Source organism: Hyposmocoma kahamanoa, unplaced genomic scaffold (assembly GCF_003589595.1).
Source record: "Hyposmocoma kahamanoa isolate Upper Pololo Valley unplaced genomic scaffold, ASM358959v1 88, whole genome shotgun sequence".
Classification (NCBI taxonomy): Eukaryota; Metazoa; Arthropoda; class Insecta; order Lepidoptera; family Cosmopterigidae; genus Hyposmocoma; species Hyposmocoma kahamanoa.
The window spans coordinates 547,304-574,410 of record NW_020654466.1 but is presented as its reverse complement, the minus strand read 5'-3'; the positions used below and the strand labels follow the sequence as shown (position 1 = coordinate 574,410).

Sequence of the window (27,107 nt, the reverse complement as noted above, 5' to 3'; positions counted from 1 at the left end):
CAACGGTAACTTATTAGTGATGCAACAGAGCTCTGCTTCTGCAACTTCGGAACTGTTTCGGGGGTCTACTCTCGATCTCCGTCCGACATCCGTCCGAAACAATTACTGCCGTTCTGTCACCTGATATCATAAAAAAAATTAGTTCCGGCAATTAGTGTGTACGTGGCCGGGATGTTTTCACAAGATTTTTCTGACGATATTCCTTAACAAGTTGATTGAAAAAGTGACAAATGGCTTTTTTTATTATTTTTATTTATTTATTTAAACTTTATTGTACAATACACTGAAGTACAAATGGCGGACTTAATGCCATAAGGCATTCTCTACCAGTCAACCATTATTATGTTACCTGTGGTAAGCGATACACCTATCCTTATCAGTTTCAGTGCCATTCAGAGCTTTAAATCGCAAAGATCTTATGGGCACTGCCGCACAAGTCACATGTACCTGTAATTTCACCAACACCCTTACTCTTCTAAACCGGAACGCAGTAATTATCACATTACTTGCTTGGCGGCAGAAATAGGTAAGGGTAATGGCTTGTTTATTAATTTAATTAATTTAATTATCAATGAAATAGTTTGTTTTTATTACCGTTTCACATAACAACAGTTGACCAACTTGGTAGGCACTTTTTTCAATCAACTTTCCGTTGAATATCGTCAAAAAAATGTTGCTGAAATTATCCCGTGTGCAACGCGACATAACTGTTACGTAAATTGTCACTCCTCCCGCACCGCGAAGCTACCTCAGGAACCGACTCAGTTAAGCGGTAGGCCTATAGTCGAATGCAACTGTAATGTTGTATATACGACTTTAATAATGTTAATATTTCTCTAATTAGTCCCACTTTCAATCTCAGCGCCGCGTACCATGTACCACGCCTGTGAATGAACGAGGCGGAAACGAAGGTACTATGAGGAATTGTAGAAGGAAGTGTATGCAATTGCTTTGAATCTAGACGGCGGACAAAAAAGTGATTTATCGAGATTACTTGCAATTAACTTGCAAATTGATCTTTTTTGTCCAATGTCAAATAGGTATCATTAGGTCGTAGTTTAGTGTACAATCTCTGTGGCCCTATGTACACTAGAACTACTTTCATAACATCTCTCGACAAAAGATATTTATTAAAAAGTCTTTACAAAAAAATGTTTATAAAAAAGGATTTATAAAAACAAAGATCTAAAAAGTTTTTATAAAAATGTTTTTTTATAATTTTTTTATAACAAAGGCATCAGAAGATAAGGACTATAATTTTTAACTTAATTACGTCAAATTAAATTGTTAAATCGGTTAATTCCGGTTAACGAGTAAACGTTGGATCTTTTTACTAGGCATTAAAACTATCGTGACATTCTGTGTCCAATCATTTGTATCGGAGAGCTTTAGTCGTAATTTACGGTCTTTTAAATTATGTTTTCGGTAAAACACACCCTCTGAATTTAACACCCTGTGTTACCCTCTAATTTTACTACATATGCGTAACCAGTTTTAGTTTACACCTTTTCTTTTCCTTCTATGTTTGTGTACGGAATGATTACATCGTACTGCCTATTATTGAGGCGTAAGCTAATGGTAACAATGCGGTTTTGAATGGTATGACAATTTGATAGTGGTGTTTCGTGTGGATCTGTTTATTCCTCTCCGATAATGCGCGGTGGCGGCGGAGCTGTGAGAGCTGCAGAGGCGCGTGCGTCCGTTCGCGACGCTCCGCTCGCGCATCTGCAATGGCGCGCATGCGCCTACCGTACGGGCGACCTCTTTACTCAACCAATTTCTCACACGACGGTCACGTACCGACATATTCAATGACAGTTCAAATATGCTGTTTTGCTTCTGAATGAATTAAAAAAAAACCAAAGCATAATACCTAGGTAATGCAACTACATTTTAACTAACTAGTATACGAGTGTTTTGGCTTCAGTTGAAAACTTAAGCTGTGAATAAATAGTCGATATGAACTTACTTACTATTTAGTTAAAAACATTTTTGAGTACTCGAGCAGGTCTTATTGCCGCGGGTCGATGATTTCATAGACTGTTCGTCACGGTTTGTTATCGCTACATTACGCGATCAATGCGCGGAACATTGCCCCATACAATACTCAGGACACACACATTGCACAGCTACCTTGTCCACCTGTCATGAATTCGCTTCCGTAATAAGATTCGTGTTTACGTTAAAAAAGAAACGTGGTAGTCTAGTTGAAGAGTGTCTTACATATGTACATTTGTGAATGTTTAGTAACAATACCATAGATGATGGAAACGTGTCGTCATGGAACATGCGTGTAGAAGAAAGTTTACAACCCTTGGAATATTTGCAGAGTCCCCAAACTCTAAATTTTAGTACCAGTAAAACTCCCCGTGAAAGAAAATGAAAACGCAAGGGACTTCTCAACTTTACGGTTCGTATTCTAGAACTCTACTCAATGCTCAAGTCAGGACTTGAGTATGATTCAAAGCACTAGAAAGCACACTCAAGACCTTGCCTCGTATTTCCAGTGTTTGAAATCATACTCAAGTCTGCTCAAATCCTGACTTGAGCATTGAGTAGAGTTCTGGAATACGACCCTACGTCTCGTCTCATCTTTGCGATTTAAAACACTGAGTGGCACTGCAACTGTTGTTCGTTCCCTCACTTGACTAGATAATCTCGCATTGGGCCAGCGTAGCGAACTATTTATTGCCTTAACCCTCTCTTCAGAGGACAACCGTTCCTAGCAGTGAGACTACGTGCGGTATTTGAGGGCTTTCCGCGCACAACCTGCTCGGGTAAGGTATCACCGCCCTACTCAGTCACAAACAACATCCGTAATAAAGTGAAGCGATATTTCACGCCTGAAGAGCTTTTAACTCTGTACAAAACGCAAGTCCGATCTTGCATGGATGAATGGAGTGTTGTTATCGCATTTGGGATGTATCAGCGAAATATCACCCAGAGGCTCTTGACTAGGTTGACCGCAGAGCCAGGAGATTTATTGGCGATGATAAGCTCGAATCTAAACTTCATTGTTTAGCCCACCGGCGCACAATTGCTTGTCTGTCGGTTTTCTCCAGCTCAATCCGCTGATCGCGCTCGCCTCTTTCTACCATCGGATATCCAGAAGTACGGCGGGGTTCCTTATCCCTACCCCTACCCCTAGTTCCCTATTTAGTCGATATTTTCTTCAACAGCTTTTAGTCAATCTTATTATGTGCACAGCCCAGGAATGGAATTCCCTGTCTGTAACTATGTTTTCGAGCACATACAACCAGAGTATCTTTAAAGTAGCATTCAATAGGCATCTTCTGGATGAGCTCGTTCCATCGTATCTTTGCTCCTGGGTTAGATAGTGGTCACCAGCAAGTCCATTTACTTTAAAAATTACAGGATAAGTAACATTGACCTACAGATTACACAGACCTTAAAATACCTTCACCTCCGTTGCTTACTTGCTGCTGTTGCAGATACGTACTCTTTTGTCTAGCTGATTACGTCACTTGTTTGAACGGCTTGACCAGACAGGTATAATAAAGAAAGCCTCGATCTAGACTCCTTTGTTAGGCGACTCCGGCCTTTTGTTTTCAAAAGGTATGACACTGTTTTTTTGGAGCGATCTTAATCGTCTAAAGCTTGAACAATAGGGTCATGAAGTCGCAGTGACTTTTCGCTACGATGAATTACAATGACAATGGATTAGTTTCAAAAACAAAACGTTACGTTACGACGATGTTACGTCCACGTACGTGTATGTGCGAGTAAAAAAAAGAAGACACAAAACCGGTTAAGGACGTACTCGTATACGCGGGATTGGGTTCCGTTGCTGATATTTGTAATTATTTTTATAATTATTTATTTAAGGATTTTGATGTTATAATTGGAAAAAAACATTTAGTAGAATCCAAACGGATGAATCAAAATACTACCCAACCAACATTGACTTACAATTATTTGGACGTCGGGTCCGCGCTAAAAAATGTCCGAACTTATTCATCGTCATTCACGCTTTAGTCTTCGTTTGTTCGACTGACAGCGAAGGAAGCAAAATTAGACAGTACTGCGATGACATTACAATTTAAATTCAACGTTTTAGCTTTTTCATATTCCTTTACATGTCACTACGTTTAAATAGGTTGACTTGGGACATTTTTTCGTGGTTTTTGTATTAGACCCGTCGTCCATTTATTTGTAAGTCAATGCCAACCAAACATAAAGCGCGGGATCGCTATGCGAGAATAGCAGTATCTCGCGCTTTATGTCGCACTCGGACAAGTCGCGCTTCCTTTTGCTAGCCCTACTAATTGATGTGGTTATCTAGCACATCATAGTTATTTTGGCAGTGTCTCAAATATGTTTCTTTCTGAATTTCATTAATTTATTAGTCGGAACGCAATATTACAGGCCTACCGCTTAATTGAGTCGGTTCCTGAGGTAGCTGCGCGGTGCGGGAGGAGTGACAGTTTACATCACGCTGCACACGGGATAATTTTAACAAAACTTTTCTGGCAATGTTCAATAAGTTGATAGAGGCCTGTCATGCTAGACCTACTGGTCTCGAAACTAGGGAATCTCTGAAATATGAGTACCTGAGCAACGGGGTTCACTGCGGGGCGCTACCTGTCACACTCAGACCGGGACCTTCTCGTCCAGCGCTCACAGTGCAAACCATTGGGCCGCCGAGGTCGTTACGAAATAAAGTTATATTGTTTTTCATGGTAAAGAGAATTTTGTCACATTTGGCGAAATGGCATTTACGGCCGGGAAATGCCGTTTTTTTTGTTTTGATCGATGATTCCCAAAGTGGTCTGGACCCCTGGAGATCTACACCAAACAACAAAAATTGAGGCTGCCACGCTAATGGGCATCCACGAGAGTGAAACCTATTTAAGCAGGTCACCAGAATTTTGACTTTCCATTATCCACATTAGAATAGAATAGAAACCATTCATTACAAAACGCCGCAACACAAAAAAATGCAGTAAGAAAGAAAAATAAAAAAAAAGCAACATTAAAACAAAAATAAAATAGAATAACCTAAAAATAAAATAAAATGAATAAAAATAAAATTTTAGTAATAGGTAATGAAATGACAACAAAGCAAAAACATTAAATTGCCAACACTCCTGTGTAATAAGTAGATGTCAAGTGTGCGGCTGTGGCGTATGTAAAAGGATCCACTCGGCTAATGTCACCGCCGAGAAAAGGCTGTGACGCTGATTTTCAGCGGACCCTGAAACTGTCAATGATGAACATTACACAGATAGTACCTACGTGCATACTTACATAATACTTTCTTAAAATAGATATATACATTATCTACGAAATTAAACATTTCACAACAAACAAGACATTCAGTTAGATAAATGTATAATTATTTTTTTTTGTAAAATTTCCTCCAAGCTTTTGCCGATAGGCAATTCGAAGTACAATCGGCACATTTATACAATAGAATCTACAAAATTCGTATTAACAACTTACAGGTGTACAGCTGTAAAACAGCTTTGGCTTGATCTCACTTCATTACAATGAAACGGAGAACATACTCTACCCTTAATATACAAAACTACACCTCTTGTTTACTTAGCACATATCTTTACTTATTTATCTTGAGTATTATGTTGAGTTGTGTACAGTCAGTTCAGTTAGTATTTTGCTAGTTATGATAGGATGTTTATTTCTATTACTAAAAAGAATTGGAAGAGCGAGCCTTCCTGCCACAGATAATACTTAGTCCCAATTATTAAGATAAAAGAAGTAAACGTTTCCATTTTTTTTTCATTTTCTCCCTATACAGTCAAATTTATCAAAGTTAGTAGCACTGTTTCAGCAGTCAAAAATATATTTGAAGTAGAAAAGCAGGGGGTCAATGCAATGCTGAAAATATTTGGCACGGGGTCTACGAGACAAAAAAAGTTTGGCAACCTCTGGTTAGATCTATTTTGTCAGTTCCTTAAAAATGTTACTTCTTGAATTTCGTCATTTTATTGCAGAGGGTGCGATATGTACATGCAATCTCCTCTACCCAATAAGATTGTCTAATTATTCGTCCACGGAATACCAATATCGTAGTGAAGCAACATTAAAGTGACATCATTCGTTTATATCAACGCAGTAGAATTGAATGCTTGCTCAGAAATGGTGTTGCGTCATCTGTTCTATGACATATTATTGCTTTTTGTCTTATATATTGAGACACACACCATTACGCTTGTCTCTATTTTAAATTGCTTTAATGCCGTAAATGCAAATTAATCTATGCACAATCGGTGTCCCAAGATACCTAACCCCTTAACCGTGTATTTGGTTCTGAGTATATCAGTGTGAAGAAAGGTGAACCTTTACCCCTTGAGCCGAAAAATAAATTTTGGTATGACTTCATTATTTAATTAATCTAAGAAATGAGATCCTTGAAACGTTATTTCAAGCTAATCAGATGGTTAATTGCATTACATAAATGCAAATTTCAACTAAATATCGACTTGGGGGTCAGGTATGCAGGTATATATATTAACTCACAAAATACGTACCGTATGGACTGTCCGCCTTCGGGCCATCTGCATGCGTAGAATCCGCAGTGCTCTGAATCTAATATTTAATTTAGTGCGAATATTCACGGAAGACAGTCGCCTGCAATGAACTCACGGGTGCTTTGTGCGGAGTTCACGCGAAACGTGTTCCGTATGAAGCCACCGCGTCACTGTAAAACGATATTCTAAAGCCACACGTGTTACTCCGCTCCGGTGCTCCGCGCGGTCTTCAAACAAATCCGCACTGCTCGGAAACCAGCCTTAAACATCAAAGTTGACAAGTCTCATGTGCTTGCATTTTCACCACACCAGAGGCGGTGTTAATGAATATTTATTGTGGTTGTACTTCCCTGGACTCGGACGAAGTCCTTCACAAGGAGCGCAACTGCTAATAAACGTCAAAGAAAATAAATGTAAAGTTTATTTCTTTCTATTACAGATTTCAACATAACAAAATTTACACGTACATCGGCGAAGTATTGGTATCTGTCAATCCCTACAAGACCCTGGACATCTATGGGCCGAAGCACATGGCGCAGTACAGGGGCAGAGAGATGTTCGAGGTGCCACCACACGTGTACGCTGTCGCCGATGCGTGCCAGAGGGTGCTTAGGCAACAGGTGAGACTTGCTGACTTTAGATTATTTATAGGAAACACTAACCTACCATCATCTTGAGGTCCAACTGCCCGTTGCGGCATGGCGTGAGATTTTTAGGTGACGAATAGTAATATACCTTAATGTTATGACATGTTAGTTGAAATTTCAATGATAATGGCTTATGTATACCGAGCTGGAAGCTTCAGCAGTTTTCGGAATGGTTCGGCTTTACGTTCTACGTCACGACTGATGTGAAGTAAACTTGGGCACGCCCGGTATGACACACAGATTTTATAGAAAGCATCATATTGCGATCGGATAGTAATCAAGAAGAATTTCTGCTTTTATTACGTTACGGAGACAACGCAAAAGAAATTGGGTGCACGACATCACGAAACTTAGTAAAAATGTGCTCAATAGTTGAAAAAAAATACAACGTGCAATCCCGGTTTAGCCCCGCTCCCGGACCGGGTTCCGCGACCGAAATGATGTTGATAGTGATTAATAAAAATTTATAAATGGCTATTCTATTCAAATGGTAACAATAATCCATTCCATCCACCTAGAAATCGCTCTCTAATACTTCAGTTCTCGAAATGTGTATGGTGCCAGCCATAGATATAGGAAAAGATTGGGTACATCAAGGGATAGAACATGACCATTATTGTTTTCCCCTCAGAGCGTGACGCCTGTAAATTTATTATTGATTTCAAATAAAACACAAATGTTTACAACAGTTACGAAATGTTTAATGATTAAAAAAAAGCAGCCTGGCTCATGGAGTACGGATGCACATACAACTAAATAAAAGGTGCAGGCGACAAGGTTTACTTGCTGCTACGCTGTCGCGCTATTTTTTAAAATGTTTTATCACGTGTGTCCTGTTTTGTTAAAGCGGGATATTTTTAAATATTTTGAGGACAGCGGGACATGAAGCTTAAAAGCGGGACTGTCCCGCTCCAACCGGGACATATGGTCACGTTAGGTATACCCCATCGTCTCAGGTGTTTGGTGAATTTGTTCTGGATACGCTCGAGCATGAGCTTGTATTTCGTTTCATCCGGAGTCCAATTACTGATTTAGACTTTAATTGATTCCGTATCAAAGCGGTGTACGGCGTGGTTATGTATGATTTCGATATGCCTTTTTACATATACTTATTTACATGGTTTATTTCTATCGAGAAATGAACTTTTCTAAATTGGTCGTGGTCTGCGTGTTCTAAGAAATATGCCCCAGATTGAAATCCGTTGCACTGGTACTCATAGTACAGAATTTTTTTTTATAATATCAAATGACGGAACGAACAGGTCGTGCGCCTGATGGTAAGCGACACGCCTGTCCATAGCAGTTGCAGTGCCACTCAGAGTTTTAAATCGCAAAGATCTGAGGGGTACTGCTACTGCGCCCATCACCCTGAGACGTAAGTTGATAAGACCCATGTGCCTGTAATTTAACCAGCACCCTTACCCTTCAAAACCGACACACAGTAATACTGGCGGCAGAAATAGGTAAGGTGGCAGTACTTCCCTGGACGAACTCTTTCACAAGGAGCTCTACTGCTACCAAAACTGTTTGAGGCAGGCAAAGTTATAATTTTTAAAATTAATGAGAATTTTCTAATCGGGAATCTAAAAAACAATTCTATAATCGGGAAATACTACCGCCTTGCACCCTTTCGTTACATCCCTTGGGTACTACGATATATATTGTATTATTATCATTCTCAAAATCTATTTCCTTCGTTCAATCACAACAAGGAATGTTCAGTGCTTTATAGCATCCCATAAAAGGGCCAAGGATTGATTTCAAAAGATAAATGCGAGAAAAGCTTAACGTCTTACGAACCCATTCTAATCATGTTCAGAGATGGATTGCCTGATCTAGCTTTCTAGTTGTTCCTATAATTGCTTGGAATAGTGATGCGATACGTACGGTAGATTTATCGATAGTTTGAAGATATATTATCTTTTATTTGTTTGAGTATAACAAAACTAATGGCGTTAGAACTAAAGGTACTGTATTGTACATAGTAGTAGACCAAGGGTAAAGCTAAAGTCAGATTTCCCTGGTTTATCATTACTATCCGTGAATTAATTTAAAAAAAAATATTTAAAAAACATACTTCTCGTATGTAAGTGATGATCACAAAAATATCACTTGCTTTGGTCTCCCGTTCAATACTTTTACTACATTTTTTTCGCAGCGACTGATGTGGAGCAAAAATGAATTAAATTAAATTGATGGTACAGGGTCAAGAGCATGTCAAGCTTGACACTTAAAACTTAAATCCAACTCTACGCCGCTTACGATAAGAACGGTTCAAAGTACAAAGTGTTAAATTTGATGAGCTCTTGACTGTACTAACAAATTAATATTTTTATAACTTCGGCCTGAAATGAATGATTTATTAGTATTATTTTAAACAAATGTAAGATAGAAATATATATATAAATAAAACATATGTAACGTACGTAAAAACAAAAACAGGAGATTGTTTTCCATTTCATGTCTAAATAAAACCCATCATATTCCGCCGTCTACCTAAAAAACGTATGCCAAGTAAAAAAAAAGGATTTGTCAGGTCTATCGATAACACGTGTCCTTACTTGTAGTATCGATAGTTTTCCTGTTGAACTGGCGATACTACGCATTTACAAATTCTAAGGAATTAGGTGTAAAACATAATTTATTTTCTCGACGTTTCCAATGATTTATATAGTTTATAGATACGCGGGTTTATGATGGTGCAATTCATCTTTCAATCTTCTTGGACATTTAGAACCAAGGGTTATCCATTGTTCGAAACGAAAAGTCATTGTAGTACCATTTCATTACCATTCAATCTTTAGGCTGCATCAAGACACGGGTGTTCTCCAGAAAGAGGCTTTAGACAATGGTCTTTTTTTAAGACAACTGCATTACCTGATCTCAAGCTAGATAATTATGTATAAACGTGTAATATTTGTACTAGAGCGACGGACTGCACTTTCAATACCCAGAACACCTATCTACCGGGAATCGAACCCAAGACCTAGTCTCCCAACGCTCACATTGCAAACGAGGTTGTCTTCTTTAGTTTGTAATGACAACCGCAACAAATGTGGGAGCAAAGGAATCAACATCGGAGACACTAACCAGAACACACTGATTCTAACCGATTTTATCGAAACTGGGCTTTTCTAATTTAGGGTGCTCATTACTAACCGCTGGTACATTGAAGCAGTCAAATACGCTTTCAGAATTTTGACGTATCTCACCTGACAAAAAGCCCTGGAAGAAGAGATACGGTTTCACTTAGATCATGAGAGAATTTGTGTGAATTGTAGGAATATCTGCATTACTTAGATGTATGTGCTCCATGTTCGACCTCATCGTTACTTTCCATCGGGTGAGATGGAGTTCAAATGCACACTAATTTTTAACCGACTTCAAAAAAAGGAGGAGTTCTCAATTCAACTGTATGTTTGTTTTTTGTATGTATGTTACGCGATAACCCCGGTATTTGTGCATCGATTTTCATGATTCTTTTTTGTTGGAAAGAGGGTGGGTACCTCCATAGTAGTCCCATTTAATTTTGAAGAAAATGATCCACCTCTAAGAGTGGCTGTTCACGCGTGAAGGTTCATTTTTATAAATAGCGCCTAAATTTTATTATAAGGAGCAATTATTTTAATGGTTGATTTTGCTATTCTCTAATTCCAGGCGTTTTTCTCTCAATATACTTTGGAGTAGTGAGAACCTTTTTATTTATATACATATATTATATAATTTTTTATTTTCTCCAGTGTCAAGTCCCGTGGCGAATTAGGGGATGAATCCGGGTTTGCGCACTTTCCGGCAACCGATTTCAAAAAAACTTGACATATAGATGCAATTCCGCGTACTTTTGAGGTCGGTTTTTTTTTCGTACTCTTTACTGAGATATCTGTCCGAAACACTCGACCATATTAGAAGACTCATGATGCGAATGAAGCTTCATGATGGGCGTTCTCTTTTGATTTAGTCGAGTATTACTTATTTGACAGTAACTCGTTGGTAACCAGATAAACAGTGTATTATCTCAAAAACACAGATTTTTCAGAAGAGCTATTTTAAAGTTTCTTCTAGCATTATTTCAGCCGTTATTGTTATTTACAGTTCCGTAGTTTTAATCCTGAAATTGTTCAGAGAGTTCTATAATATTACCCTTTTCAACATGAAATATTTATGATTCAGAGTTTTAACTATTCATGCTTAATATTTTTAATGAAAGAAGGAATACTATTCATTTCGATAAAAGTTTGAGGAATACAGTAGTATCTCAAAAAAATACTCTCTTACTATAGAAAAATATCCCTTAAAAAAGTATTTATTACCTTGAAATAATCGTCTTCGTTTTAGAAATAAATATTTTTAAAATAGGTTTTAGTTTCAATACCCTGTTCAACGAACGACGTCTTGACGACTATAGCTTGGTGTATAATGCTGAATATAACTGTGTTGCTCAATGTTTGGCCATTTCACGTCCGATAGTTATAAGACGTTCATTAGAAAGACCACGACTTTTTTTATACGACTGCATTTTTAAGTAAGAAATCAAAAATTTTGAGTTAGAACGGTTTCAGATAGAGAACGGGACTAGACCCCAGGTTCAGTCAAAGAACACTTAATTTTTATAGATAATAAGTGCGCATTGACATCCTTTTCACCTGATGGAAAGTGACATGAAGTCGACCATGGAGCATACACGCCTAAATAATGCCTATTCACACTCGTCTTGAAAAGGCCCAAGTTATAACATTCAGGGAACAAGTCTGCAAGCAGGGAATTCCGCTCCATAGCCGTTCGCCATATAAACGTGGAAGCGTAACGCTTCGTGCGAATCTTTGGAATATTCACAACATAGGGGTGGAACCAAAGCCTACGCCTAGTCCCCCGGTGATGGAAAGGGGAAGGCGGAATTAAAACGTGTTATTCAATCGCACACTTGCCGTGATAATATATCCTATAAAATACCTATACCTGGTTGACAGAAATGGTGAGCTCTTCATTGTGGCAAGGCTGACCACGTGGTAGTTATATTTATCTCGCTGTCGCTAGGTGCTGAAGCAATTAACGGTCCGCAGCTTTTCTATTTACCTTGCATTAAAATTTTTAATACACGCGTCGTGTAACAGCAGCAGTAAAATAACAAAATCACGAGCCAACATTTTAATTAATCATGTTACATATACAAGCCTTATGTAATGTTTTAAGAGAAAATAAATAATTACGAAATTAGTAACTTTTCTTGAAGTAAAAGAGAAAAATGGCTTTTATTGGTAGCATTTTAAAGTTCAAACTTCTAGGAGCTGCGGGACCATTCCAAGTTGTTCATTCACTGTTTGAATGAATACCACTAAAAACAATAAGCTTCTAATTAAGCAGCAGATGTCAAACTTATTTTTACTGCACACTATTATACTGAACGTTAGGTGTCGTCAGGTGTTACATTTTATTTCAAAGAAATGTGGATCATATTTACAATACAATAGTGAATGAAAACAAATGAAACAATTTTTTTTTGTATTTACAACGCGCGTAACAATTTTTTCAAACAAACCAACGCTTCGGGCCCTTTACAGGTCCCATGGTCATGGTAAAGTCATCAACCAGTTATGTCTAATATTAATGCAAACCACCGTTTTTAATTTTAAAAGTAATTAATTACCTTGTTTTTAATTTTACAAAGAACATTCCAATTTACGCCACGTAGGGTAAAATCGGATTAGATTCACTTATTGAAAGGGCCTCCTCATTTGAAAATGATTAGTTTACCATGAATAATTCCTATGGATATAACTAGTTTAATCTTTTACATTACATTAAGACTAGATTTTATTGGTCTAACATTTACTGATTTTGAAGAAATTGAATTTTGGCAAACCTATTTTTTGAGGATAGATGAGAGCCGACCTATATGGATAGACGCCACACGATGAAATTACTAAGGATAGATGCCCTTTAGAATAAAAAAGTAAAATTAATAAAATGTTTTATTTGTAATCTTTAATATATTATATATACATATTACATCTTTAATAATTATTATTTACGTCATTGACTTACAATTATATGGACGTCGGGTCCGTGCTAAAAAGTGTCCGAACTTATAGGGCGTTAAAATCGTATACAGAGCGTCATTCACGCTCTAGTCTTGGTTTGTTCGACTGACAGCGAAGCAAGCAAAATTAGACAGTACTGCGATGACATTACAATTTAAATTCAACGTTTTAGCTTTTTATATTCCTTGACATGTCACTACGTTTAAATAGGTTGACTTGATACATTTTTTTCGTGGTTTTTGTATTAGACCCGTCGTCCATTTATTTGTAAGTCAATGATTTACGTATTTAAAGTGACTACCTACTTCACTTAGTTTTTTTGTAGCTATCAAAACATTCCATACAAAAATCTTCGCTGTTTGAACTGTGAATAATTTGTCTTTTTAGTACTTTTACTTGCTTTTTACTATTATCATTTACTTGTCTTTTTCACTAAAATAATGTTATTTTTCTATTCCTAACTTTCTTGTCGTGCCCTTAAGGGCACCTATACCGCAAAAAATCTAGGCGACTATCCTATTCGATATGTATAGATGCCCTTTTATTATATAACGAAGCTATATATATACAAAAGAGCGATTATTGATAACTAGGTGCGCAATTAATGAACCAGTGTTTAGTTATAATAAAAATAAAACGGAATTTATTTTAACTTACAAAGTTACCCAACAGTTAATATTTGCGTCTGAAATTTTGAGATAAACGCATGCACAAGCCAAACGCGTCTATTACACACGAAGCCCCGCAGGAACTTTGATGAGTGGTGTATATACCATAGATATAAGAAAAAAGGGGAGATATGTAATGACGCTATGTATGATCGGGTACCGATGACGCCACTTTTTAGCTTGTGTGCAATTCAAACTTTACGCTCTATTATCTACCACTATAACTTAAGTAAATACTTATTTTTAGGATTTTGATTGGGTAGGGTTTAAAACGTGGAAACGACGCAATTTTACATTTACAAACACAATTTTAAAATTTAACAAAATTAAACTTACAGTCATTCATATAGTATAGTATTGTATAGTCAACCGTGACCATGGGACCTGTAAAGGGCCCGAAACGTCGGTTTGTTTGAAAAAACAAATATACGCGATTTAAATCCGGAAAAATAGTTTCTTTCCTAAGAAAACCTATCTTTCGATTTTCCTGCAGCTTCAATCCAACCTTCTTTTATTTTGAACTCATTTGGAAGAACTTAAAAATTAAAAAAATCTGTAAATTAAGTTTGATCTACGAGTATAATGGAATTTAAATATCTAAACTATCTAAAACAATAATACACGTACATTTTTCTTCAAGCAACAGCAACATACAAATTGACATGAAATTGAAACGGTTGTCCGAAATATGAGTTGTGTTAAAGTTACTCGAAATAAAATGTTTAGTTATAATAATAAAATAAAAGAAATCAATTTAACGTGAATGCTTTTCGCTTCGATATTTTAGGGACTTTAATTACAAAAATCATTGTAAGAAATTCAAACATTTCAGTAAAAATTCATTGTCGATAAACATCAGTCATCGTAAGTGAACATCACTATATTTGAGTCTAGAAATTTCTATGGAGACAAAAAGAAAACTTTGAATAATAATAGAAATAATAACTAAAAATGCAAATTGCCGGTGGAATGTTAATCACACTGGTTTTAAAATTTTTGTTTTCACTCTAATTTTTACAAAGTGTATCGCTACAACTTGGCATTTTCACGTTTTACGAGAGATCTTGTATGTACAACGATCGCCATGTCACTGTGACGATGTTTGTAGGCGTGTCACCTCGATATGATCATTTTGATCATATCAAGGCGACACGAACCACGCCCCCGTACCAAATCTCCCCTTTTTTCTATATCTATGGTCTATACTCCTTATTTAAACTAATTATTCTTTGTTGCGATTTGGGGAAGTTAGGTTTTTTTTAAAACGAGGCACCTATCCCACTGCGGCATCTATCCCGGTTTTACCCTATGTTTTACAAATTATTTTATTTTAACAATATTAATTTTTATTAAGCTAAATTTATTATTAATTATTAATGGAAATTAGAATAAATCATAACATATTAATTAGTAATTAATGTCTGTTTGGGATTTTTCATCAGAGGAAATACTGGATCCCAAACTGGTGGTACGGAGAAACCATCTTCCCTGGTCAAATTAGGATGTTTTTTTAAATTTTATTGGCCTCTCGCAGCATCCTGGGTAGAGAACGGTTTTCGTTTGCAATGACTTGTTATCAGTACAATTTAGCAAAATAACTGTTCTTTTATTTGTCAGCAAAAAGGGGGCGTGGAACAACGATAAACCAAAATCAACCGTATTACGACAATTAATTAGGTCATTTTCAATTGGACTAATAATGTATATTACTCTCGTTACGCATGTATTGCGATGTATTGTACCATTAAACGACTGTTTCAATGGTGACAACATGTTACTGAATGATACACAAATGCGGGAGTTCGGTGACATTGGTTCATATAGTATTTATTAGTTCTAAACACCATTTATGTTCTTAAGTATTCGGTGGGTTAGAGAAGACGTAAGAGAGTCTTCTGCGTCGATAGCAAGCGTTCTTCCAACTACCTCATCACGGGGCGTGTTGCTGTTCTCTGCTTCAACCATAATATCACTAGAGATGTTAAAATGTCACTTTTCTGTTCCAGGGCAGGGACACATGTGTGTTAATATCAGGAGAATCTGGTTCAGGCAAGACAGAAGCCTCGAAGTTAATCATGAAGTATATCGCCGCCAATACCACGCAAGTTCACAGGGAATATATTGATAGGTTAGTTGAGAATTTAGTTTGTAAGAATGTGCAAATCACGCAGCTGCTGGAAAACGCCATTCATGGTACACAAACAACCTGTTGAATCTCCAGGCCAGTTTTTAGATACAAGTACCATTAACACTCTATGGAGACGATTATTATATTAACAGTGAGTACATGGAGAACCATGATTAAAATATAAAGAAATAGATGCCAGGAAACACACTTTTTTGAGGACACTGGGTGTCCTTGCTGTGTGAACACTTTTTTTTGAGATCATGGATATCCTTTGTGTAAGAACACATTTTTTTTGGGATAGTGGGTATTTTTGCTGTGAGACACACTTATCGTTACTAAAATGTTCCAGGGTAAAAAACGTGTTAATCCAATCAAACTCGATTCTCGAAACGTTTGGTAACGCCAAAACGAATCGCAACGACAACTCGTCACGGTTCGGCAAGTACATGGACATTCACTTCGACTACAAGGGTGATCCGGTCGGAGGACACATCAGCAACTATCTACTTGAGAAGAGTAGAGTAGTCAGTTTACAGCCAGGGGAACGCAATTTCCATGCTTTTTATCAGGTAAGAATTTCGCTTATTTTGGATCCAAATTCCAAAACCTGATGCCACCAATAATAACTGACATACCGTCAGTTTTCATTGGCATGTTCTCTACGCGTATACACTTGTTAGTCACCGTACATCTGAAGCTACGGGCAAGCCTTAAAATAATGGCGGTTTATCCACTTTTCATATAATTCTGTTCGTGTTGTCAGCAAAAAAATCAATTCTTTAAAATTCTCTAACACAGCGATAATTGATATCTAATTTACTAAGCTTTAGATAATAAAAATACCAGAATTATACCAATGACTCAGTCCCAAGCCAGGGAATTACCTTTATTATAGTACATACATTAAGAAAGTAAACGTGGCGAAGTGTCGACTTCCGCGTACATTGAAGATGTGCGGATGTAAAGGGCCAAGTCAAAAAAAGTGTGAAAAGGTTGATCCGACTGGAAGACAACAAATATGACGGAAACCGGGTGGAGGTATATAGTCTTTTTAGTGGGAGCGAAACATGATGGTGTGTGATTGGGTTGATGGGTTGAATACACACCGAGAGCTTGCTTTTCTGAGCAATCTGCTTTTATCCTACGTATTCCTATCGCAAACCAGCATTGCTGTGTTCTGGTTTTAAAGGCAGCGGCATCACAGGTCGTCACGGTCTTACGATTATCGTACGATAACATCCTTAGTATCGCGAATGCTTGTAAACCGTATAATGAAACTGCTGCCGCTGCTCGGTGTGTGGACCGCGTTTAGAATATTTTGATTGAACGTCTCTGTCAATCCCCATTTCCGTAAAGGCTTTGGCCCAAGTAAGTTGTGTTTATTTAGTAGCAGTAGAGCTCCTCGCGAAAAAGTTCGTCCAGCGAAGTACTGACACCTTACTTATTACTGCCGCCAAGATGTAATGCGAGCATAAAGGCCCATTTAGATGGAGAGAGTTTCTCGTCTCGAAAATACGATTATCGAAAGAATATAAAAAGCTTTCCTTGTGTAAACATTCGCGTATCGAGTTCTTAGGTTTTCGCGATTGTTACACATAGGAAATGAAACTATTTTTCCGGATTTAAATCGCGTATATTTGTTTTTTCAAACAAACCGACGTTTCGGGCCCTTTACAGGTCCCATGGTCACGGTTGACTGAGGTGGTACAGTCTTCAACCAGTTATGTCTAATATTGATGCAAACCACCCTATTTTTTCCACTATAGTTACAATAGTTATTAAATTTATTAAATACCTTATTTTTAATTTTACAAAGAAAACATTCCAATTTACGATATATTAAGTTTTACAAATTATTTTATTAAATGAATTTTTATTAAGTTCAATTTATTATTAATTATTAATAGAAATTAGAATAAACTAAAACATATTAATTAGTACTGCAGTCTTATGTCTGTTTGGGATTTTTCATTAGAGGAAATACTGGATCCCAAACTGGTGGTACGGAGAAACCATCTTCGCTGTTGAAATTGGGATGTTTTTTAATTTCAATGGCCTCTCGCAGCATCCTGGTTAGATAACGGACTTCTTTTACAAAGACCTGGGGTTTGTCAAACTTCATTGAATGTGTAGGTTTATCCATGACATGCTCGCAGACTGCAGACTTGTTTACGCGACGGTGTTTGACATCAGCTATATGTTCTTTGACGCAGGTACAAATACTTCGCTTTGTTTATCCAATATAAGAGAGACCGCACTCACAGTCAAGCTTGTAAACTCCTGCATCCTGTAAGGGGATGTTACATTTCACGGGTCTCAGAAACTGAGAAATCTTCCTCAGGGGCTTGAAATAGGTCTTGATAGATGCGCGCCTGAGGACTCTTCCGATCTTGTCTGTAACACCTCTCACGTAAGGTAAGATGGCAGGTCTTGACTGTTGGTGGTTTCACACGGGGCCTGTGGCATTGGCGTGGAATCTTCAACTTATTCGCATGTAGGACTTGCTTTATAATGTTTAAATTTATGTTGAAGTTCCCCTGCCAGATGATTACTGTCGCAGACACCATGTGCTCTCTGAAACAAAGATTTGCCCACGGTAGCTAACTGGCTAGGATAGTGATGGGAATTACCATTGAGATACCTATCTGTATGGGTTTTCTTTCACAACGGAGAGAACGTAATCACATTTCATCGGTAATTAAATATTATGTAATTTTGCAATTTTCGTCCATTATAGCAAAGCTCAAGTTAACTGGTCGATTTGAATTGAAACAGTTGACGACACCCGTCAATTGTTTTGAACTCGCGCTGGCCAATCGGAGAGCAGTTGTCACAGTAATGATATGGCAGAATAGTTTTCAAACAAATTAAATGACATTTCGTCTCTATTTCTGGATGTATACTCGATGATTGCATTAAACACTGAACTCGAATGGCAATTCTCGCACTCAAAACGGTACGAATCGATTTGTACGATAATCGTATGAACTTAAAAAAATGTCATACGAGATCGAGTTTAGACAAGTCGAGAACTCGTAAGCAAGAATCTCCTTCCTAGTAGTTTCTCTGTGTAAACAATTAAGGAGGCGATTAAGTTGCTTGCGAATCTCGTATGACATAATCGTAGGTGAGATTTTAGTTCTTGCCTGAATGTAAACATTTTGATACGATAATCTTATGGCGATCATTGCTTGCGATAATCGCGTACGATTTTTGATCCATTTCTCCATCTAAATGGGCCTTTACTGTGTTCCGATTTTGAAGGGTAAGTGTGCTGGTGAAAATACAGGTACATGGAACTTGTGACGGGCGCAGTGGCAGTGCCCCTTATATCTGCGATTTATTAACAGTTGCTAAAGAAAACAGTATAATAAAAATATTGTTTTTACGATGTTTTATATCTACCAATCAATAAATAAGGCCTTGATATCATGCGTGGTTGTGATAACAAATCGACGAATTTATCTTATATGTAGATAACATTGAATACAATCAGTTTTGGTCGGAAAAACACTGACATCTTAGGCCTTTTCAAGGCGAGAATCAATAGCCACTTTCTAGGCAAGTGTTCAGCTTCCACGACCACGTCTTCACATACTGTTAAAATGTGATTTAATGTTTGCCTATATCAGTGTACCTTAGGGTCCGGGTTTGGGACCCAAATTTTACTTTGTTCTTTTCAAGGCGTAAGTGAATAGACATTTTCAAGGCAAGCATTCACCTTCCTCGACCACAACGTTATATATCATTAGGTGTGATTGTGGTTCAATGTTTGCCTGTATCGCTGCGGTGTACCTTAGGGTGGGTGAGGGCTTAAAACCAAAATCCTACTTTGTTATTTTCAAGGCGAAATTGAATATGCATTTTCAAGTCAAGCTTGCACCATCCTCAACACGTCGTCACATGCCATTAAGTGTGATCGTGATTCAATGCTTGCCTATACATAGCTATGGTGTACCTTAGGGCGAGATTTTAGGACCAAAAACCTATTTCGGCTTTTTCAAGGCGAAAGTGAATAGGCATTTTGAAGGCAAGCTTGCACCATCTTCGACCACGTTCATCACATGTCATCAGGTGTGATTGTGGTTAATACAATAAATACCCATATTGCGACGGTGGTGGTGTCCTTTGAAATAAGGGTTTAGGACCAAAAACCTGCTTGGATCTTTTCAAAACTAAAGTGTGTTGGATATTCAACGCAAGATCCTCGACCACGTTATCACATCCCATTACGTATATGATCGTGGTTCAATACTTCCATATACCGCGATGGTGTGCTTCAGGGTAGGGGTTTAGGACCAAGATTTAGTGGACTTCGTAATGGAAAAAGCCTTAAAGTTTTTTTTTCCATAATTTACAGGTTTTGTCACGATATACTTCTTTACCAATTCTCAATACTAAGTTACAGTAATTTTACTATAAAACTAATATCGAAATTGCGATCGTTTGACCTTAATTCGGGTAACATTATTCTTTATTATGTTATAAGCAATGATGTTATAAGAGTCTAGATACGTTTATCGTAGTAATAAAATGTGTTTTATGATAAATACATCCATGCTTTGATTAAAGAACTATATATAGATAGCGGTTTAGTACATGCCAATTGGCGGTGGCTTTGACGGGACCCTACCCAGAACACCCACACAAGAAGCAATTTAGAAAAAGGATCTTTCTCAAACGGTTCTATCGGTAATCGAATATGGGATCTCCTCTATCCAGGCACAAGCACTGCTAACCTTACGTCTCAAGTAGACAGGCGCAGTGGCAGTCTTCTGAAATTTAAAGTTCTGAGTGGCATTACAACTGTTATGGATAAGCGTGTAGCTTACCACTGTCACACAGAAAACCGTTTGGCGACAGAGATCGTCCAAGTATAATTAAATGCATTTTAGCTAGTGAAAACTAAAATTCCGATTTTGATTGATATCATGAAAAACCTGCGACTCAAACAATTTGCCCTTTTCCTAATTGATCCTTTCACTGTGCTAACAGCCGAGCCTCCGAAATCGTCGAAGTAACTATTAACCAGTGCCTATACCATGAGTTCACAATAACAGTTGTCGCTGTCGACTGCGTATAATATTTGACAATGTTATATGCCAGTTTGCACAGCGCCCTTAGCGGTCACAAAAATAAATAACATTTTGCATATAAACATTTTACGCGTTCGCTAACGTCAACTGTCGCCACGGAATATTAAATACAATGCAATAAAGTGCTTAGTTTGTGTGACACTTGTGCCAACAGTATGCGAAATACCACATACTTCAGTCAGTCAGTAGGTCAGTCCGCCATTTTCGCTTTGTACGTTATTATCGTGTCAGGTATCTCACGCAAAACCTCGAAAAACGTAGAAAAATGCCTTATGTTTCTACTTTGGAGTGCAAAAATCATAGTCGCATTTGTAATTATCTATGGTGGTGTTTTATTAAGCCTTATTTGACTTAATTTTAATAAATGTTAAATTCACTGTTTATCGTAATATTTTTAACAAGAAACGAAGGTAAATCTTATACCGCTGCAATATTTTCGCTTCTTATTTAGAGAACTATGTAAACATCTCGAATTCGTCGTCGTTCAGCTATTAACCGCTAGATGGCAGCACGTTGATTAAAATTTCAATATGTAATCAAAACGTCGTAACTTGCAATAATAGGCATTGATGGTATTGAAGTTTCAGCGACATGCCAAGTGAGAAAAGTTTAAATTATTAACAGTTCAGAAATTGTTGTTTCTTTTTAAATTAGAAACTATGACCAATCCTTATCAAGATTTCATAGTGTTTCAAATTATGTATGTGTGAGTTTTTATGACAGTAAGTAGTTTGAGGCTTAGAGCACTTTTATTGTTTTTTCTTCCGTGTCTGTCACTATGTATTCATGGTAGAGCTTACACTAAACGAACAGCAACAATCAATCATCAGATAATCACCTCACACGCGTCTACATACGTTATTAAAATCGATGACCATGAACGTTTCTGATGGGTCATTTATAAATTCCACCACCCATTGAGTCATCACCACTGTTTCATAGCACGCCCACCACTACTATTAAGATTTACGATACTTCCAATTTAAAATATAACCCGTGAATCTTTTATTTATTTTTATTACTTATCTATTCTAATAATAAAAAAGAGGTCAAGCCTCGGTGTGGACTACCCACGTGTACGTCCCACTCCGGTCCACGGGTCTACTCGGGTAATGAAGTAACAGACTCTCGCGAATGCGGTATTCAGAGCGGTGGTAAAATTGCGCCTCAGATGAGAGGTTTTTGTGACCCGTGACTTTGATTTCTAAATTTAAATATAATTTTTGATACCTTGTGACGGCACAAACATGTCGTGCGCCTGATGGTAAGCGACACGCCTGTCCATAGAAGTTGCAGTGCCACTCAGAGCCTTAAACCACAAAGATTTGAACGTAACTGCTACTGCGCCCTGAGACATATGTTGACAAGTCCCATGTGCCTGTAATCTAATTAGTACCCTTAATCTTCAAAACCGGAATACAGTAATGCGCACTAATGTTAAGGTACTTCCCCGCACCAGCTCTTTCCCATGGAGCTCTACTGCTACTAAATTGTGAAACCTGCATGTGGAAGAAGGTTGAGAACCCCTGGCAAATTTGTGACGCATTGTGACCAGAGATGGGCAAGTGTCCGGGTTTTAATCCGGCACTTTGTTAATGCTGGTTAAAATCGGAATAAAACCCATTAATGAACAAAATCGAGGGCAAAAATTATTTCAATTAATATTTGTTTTTGTAAATTTTTATTGAATTGATATTCAATTATTTTTATGTGCAATTACCCCACTAGTTTGTTATAATTATTAATACAAAGATCAAACATTCAGAAAAAGTTCCTTCGATCCGGCCGGATTCGAACCGACGTCTTCTAGCTTACCGTACCAGACGCTATACCAACTAAGCCACGAAACGAACCAGCGGATCTCACAATTTTTTCTATGTGCTTTGTATTTGGTTTTTCAACGACGTTTTACATAGAAAACCAAAAACCCGGTTAAAACCCGGGCGGGTTGATTGGGTTGTAACCCACTGCCTATCTCTGGTTGTGACGGTGTGGGGGATTACGGCTAAATTTTAGAGGAGACCTGTACACTGCAGTGAGACGTATATGGGTTAATTATAGCAATAGGGTTTTAATGTTATAGAATACGTACCCACTAAATTGTTTTAGAATATATTACTCAACTGGATTTTGAGAAAAAAAATGTGTCATTTGATAACAACATTGATGACTAATATAGAAAACCATTTGAGGTTGGGCCCTCACATCGATGACTAATATAGGAATTAATTTGGGGTTGGGGTTCAACCCTTGTGTTGTTTATTCAATGTCCCTTTCTTCAAACGATCTCTACTTATAAAGGCCTTAATGTCCAAGTTTTATAAGGAATTTTGTTAATGGCTCTTTCACTGTGACCCTTCATGTTTACTGTTTATTCTATATTATTATTATAGACTTTTCAACTTACATAGATTTTAAGGCTTTCGTGGTTATTCACTAAATGATGATTGTCACTAATTTCAAGTTTTTTACCACAGCATTTTATTTTCCCGATATTTCGGAACGGTCAACCCGAGACCATGGAGCGTGCAACCGTTCCGAAATATCGGGAAAGTAAAAAGAAGTCAGACCATGGTAAGAAGCCTGAAATTAGTGAACTTATATCTCAGGGTGACGGCCACAGTGGCGGTGCCGCTCACATCTTTGCGATTTAAAGCTCTGAGTGGCACTGTAACTGTTATGGCAGGGACTACTCTTTGCTCAAGTCAGGATCAGAGTATGAACTCTGATCCTGACTTGAGCAATGAGTAGAGTGCTGGAATATGACCCTATGTTATCTTAGTATGTAATATTAAGTGTGAGTATCAAGTTTAGAAATGGGTGCGTTTGGCGACAACTGCTTTAGTACTAAAGCCACTTAACATCATTTCCTCTGGCATGTTTATTCCATGATAAACCCAATCGGCTGGCCAGGGTCTAAACGGCATGAGTTTGCACTAATTTTGGCGACAATACGACTTTTTACAGTACATTTTCCACGTTAAGAAATTTTCATAAATCATAACATACAGAGTGACAAAAAAGTCGTTTATTTTTCTATCAATCGACTACGTGTGTCTCCGAGATCGTCAATTTCATGAACAACTTGTTTGTTTACAGTTACTAAGCACAAGTAATCCAGTAGCAAAGAAGTTCGGCCTGTCAACAAGTGCAACGTATAAAATTCTGGGCAGCGAGCGGGCGACAGCGCAAGATTCAAAACTTCATTCGGTTACCAACAGCGCGTTCAGCTCATTGGGCTTCCCGCAGAATATTGTGGACGACATTTGGAGTATAGTCGCAGGTGTTATTTTATTGGTAAGTGCTTAGGATCGAAATCAGCGCCACCTGTTAGGAAATATACGTTATTACTATACATTCCATCCTCAATAGTAAAGTCACTTAAAATTTTGCCGGCAAAATAAGTTTATGAAATATAACACGAAATGAAAACGAATAATGGTTTTTGATGTCAAATACAATTTTGTCACAATTTGGCTCCAGGTAAGTGACATAGTTAGCTGCTGTCATTCACTGAGTAACATTAGGCATACAAACATATTAAAGTTGTGTTATATATATCGAGTTCTTAGGTTATATATTTATTCACAAGCACTTCAACAACCTAAAGTATGTGGGTGTGACATGTTCATTTTAATAATATGATAAGAGCGTATACACATGGATTTAATACGTCAGTCAATAATTTAAAAACGCGGTGAAGTTGTTTCGATCAATTTTAATGATAGTATCTGTAAAACGTAACTAGATGTCAAATTAATAACAATAATTTTGAAAACGTTAAATTAACATACAAATTATTATGAATATCCTTTAATCTAAAAGTTGTCGATAACTATAATCTATCAATACGTAAGAGGGTGTGATGCATCTTGAAATTAGAATAAAATCTCAGCCGATACGCAAATTTCGCATTTAGGAGCTTTTTATTAAAATAGTATAACGAAACTTGTGTTCAATTTGTTACGGTGAAATACCAGTTGATGACGTGATGTCTACATTACAGGGAGAACTAACCTTCTCAGAAGGTCAAAATGGCCTTCAAATCGGCGGACCTCTAAAACAATGCGTCGCAGCGCTTGGCGTGTCAGATGCTGCGTTACAGTCGGCTATGGCCGGCAGAGTGTTATCAGCTGGTGGGGATTTAGTCAGCAAAGAACATTCGCTCATTGACGCCAATTACACGAAGCTGGCGTTAGCCAAGGCTGCTTATGACAGACTGTTCACCTGGATCGTGCAACAGGTTAGTTTATGAATAAATAACGCACTCGGAAAACCCTGTGTCGCGGGTGCCATGGACTAACACATAGACACCACAAATTACACCAAAAGTCCCGAGAGAAGTAAATGTAAGTCTATGTGAACGCACAGAGTCGATTACCGCTTCTTCGGCAAACGAATTCGGCAGACGAAAGTCAAAATCAAAGAATCATTTAAACCATAGGTAAAACAAATTTACACTTGAAAACGTCACATTTAAGATACTGCTCATTCAATACGCTGACCTCCCTGAGAAGAACGAGCAAGAAACTCTAGGGATAGCTCTTTTCAAATAAACTTAAATGCTATGGAATACACTTTCAATCAAATTTGTGTGGAATCTACAGCCATATCGTCTTTCCGTGCATCTTTATCTTTTTTTCTTTTGACTTTTCAATCAAAGTATTTTTAATGTAGTTTTTAAACTTAGGAAATGATAATCTTAATATATGCTCCGGAATCTTATTGTAAAAACGTATACAGTTCCCCATAAAAGAGTGTTTACCTTGGTTAAACGAAAGCGTGATACCATGAGTTTGGACTTAGCTCTAAGGTTAATATTATGGAAAATGGTGCAGTCGACACGCGGTTTATACCGATTCGATTGCCGCCTTTGCCGAAATCACCAAATCATTATAAATACAAGTTTACGCACAGAGACCAACAAATTTTTCGAAACGTTCAATAAAACGGGTAAATAGGTCTTCCCCAAACCGGCAGAACAAAGGCGCGTGTCCACACTAAGAAAAGTCGCCGGGTCTGTGCAAGAATTCGTGTCGATCTTGTGTAGCCCCGACACGACGCGCTCTGCCGCTATTGTATGGGGCGAGTGCATTGTCAGTAAACGAACTTTTATGCGTGTGGACGGGTGTTGCTTAATAGTCAACATATACAACAACATATTTCTTCCCACAGTCGGTAGTCAAACGACAGCTACCTGGAAGACTCGTAATGCACTGACACAATTACCTTACACACGTCTGTCCGAAATCATCCGTATCGTGAACATACTCATCATTGTCGTGTCTGCACATGTTTTCATTGACATGTTTTCGTGGCTAGATCCGACAAAGTTCTTGTCATGTACAAGACCATTCTCATCGTTTCTGTAACAGTCACGTCGAATTTCTTAGCGTGTACACGTGTTTGGTTGGTCATCGTTCGGCGGTCGACTCTGTTACCTGACAGTGATTACACAGACTAAAAAACGACTCAATGTTTACACTGGTTAGGTCGTGTGTATGTTGTCCATTAAAAAAAATGTTTTCACAGATAAACAAAGCAATAGACGTACCCAGCGACACATACAAGAACACCCTAATCGGCGTGCTGGATATCTATGGCTTCGAGATCTTCGAAACGAACAGCTTCGAACAGTTCTGCATCAACTACTGCAACGAGAAGCTACAACAGCTGTTCATCGGTGAGTTGATTAGCTTGCATACCAAAAGACAAGCTGTAAATCGAAGCAGCTGGTAGTTTTAGTAGGTTAAAACTACCTGTGAGACCTGACTAGATGAGGAGATCCAGGGTTAACGAGCTTCTACAGAAAGGAGGAGGTTCACAATTTGACAGTATTTTTTTTTGTATATGTTACGTCATTACACATTTGTGAATCGATTCGATGATTTTTTTTGTTGGAAAGAGGATACCTAAGTATTGGTTCCATTACAATTTGAAGGAAATATTCCACTTCTAAGGGTGGCAAACTAGGGGATAAATCCGGATTTCAGTAAAACTTGGTGCATAGATGTATTC

The 27,107-nt window shown here is 37.7% G+C and overlaps 1 protein-coding gene across 1 annotated transcript in view; it reads left to right on the top strand.

Moving 5' to 3' along the window:
* The window catches only part of LOC113235814 (myosin-IA-like), a 114,344-nt gene that overhangs the window by 69,779 nt on the left and 17,458 nt on the right, over positions 1 to 27,107 (top strand). The window contains 6 exon segments of the mRNA XM_026471719.1: positions 6,952 to 7,132; positions 15,872 to 15,993; positions 16,343 to 16,562; positions 24,189 to 24,386; positions 25,096 to 25,332; positions 26,622 to 26,827. Of these exon segments, the coding sequence (XP_026327504.1) occupies positions 6,952 to 7,132; positions 15,872 to 15,993; positions 16,343 to 16,562; positions 24,189 to 24,386; positions 25,096 to 25,332; positions 26,622 to 26,827 (1,164 nt within the window).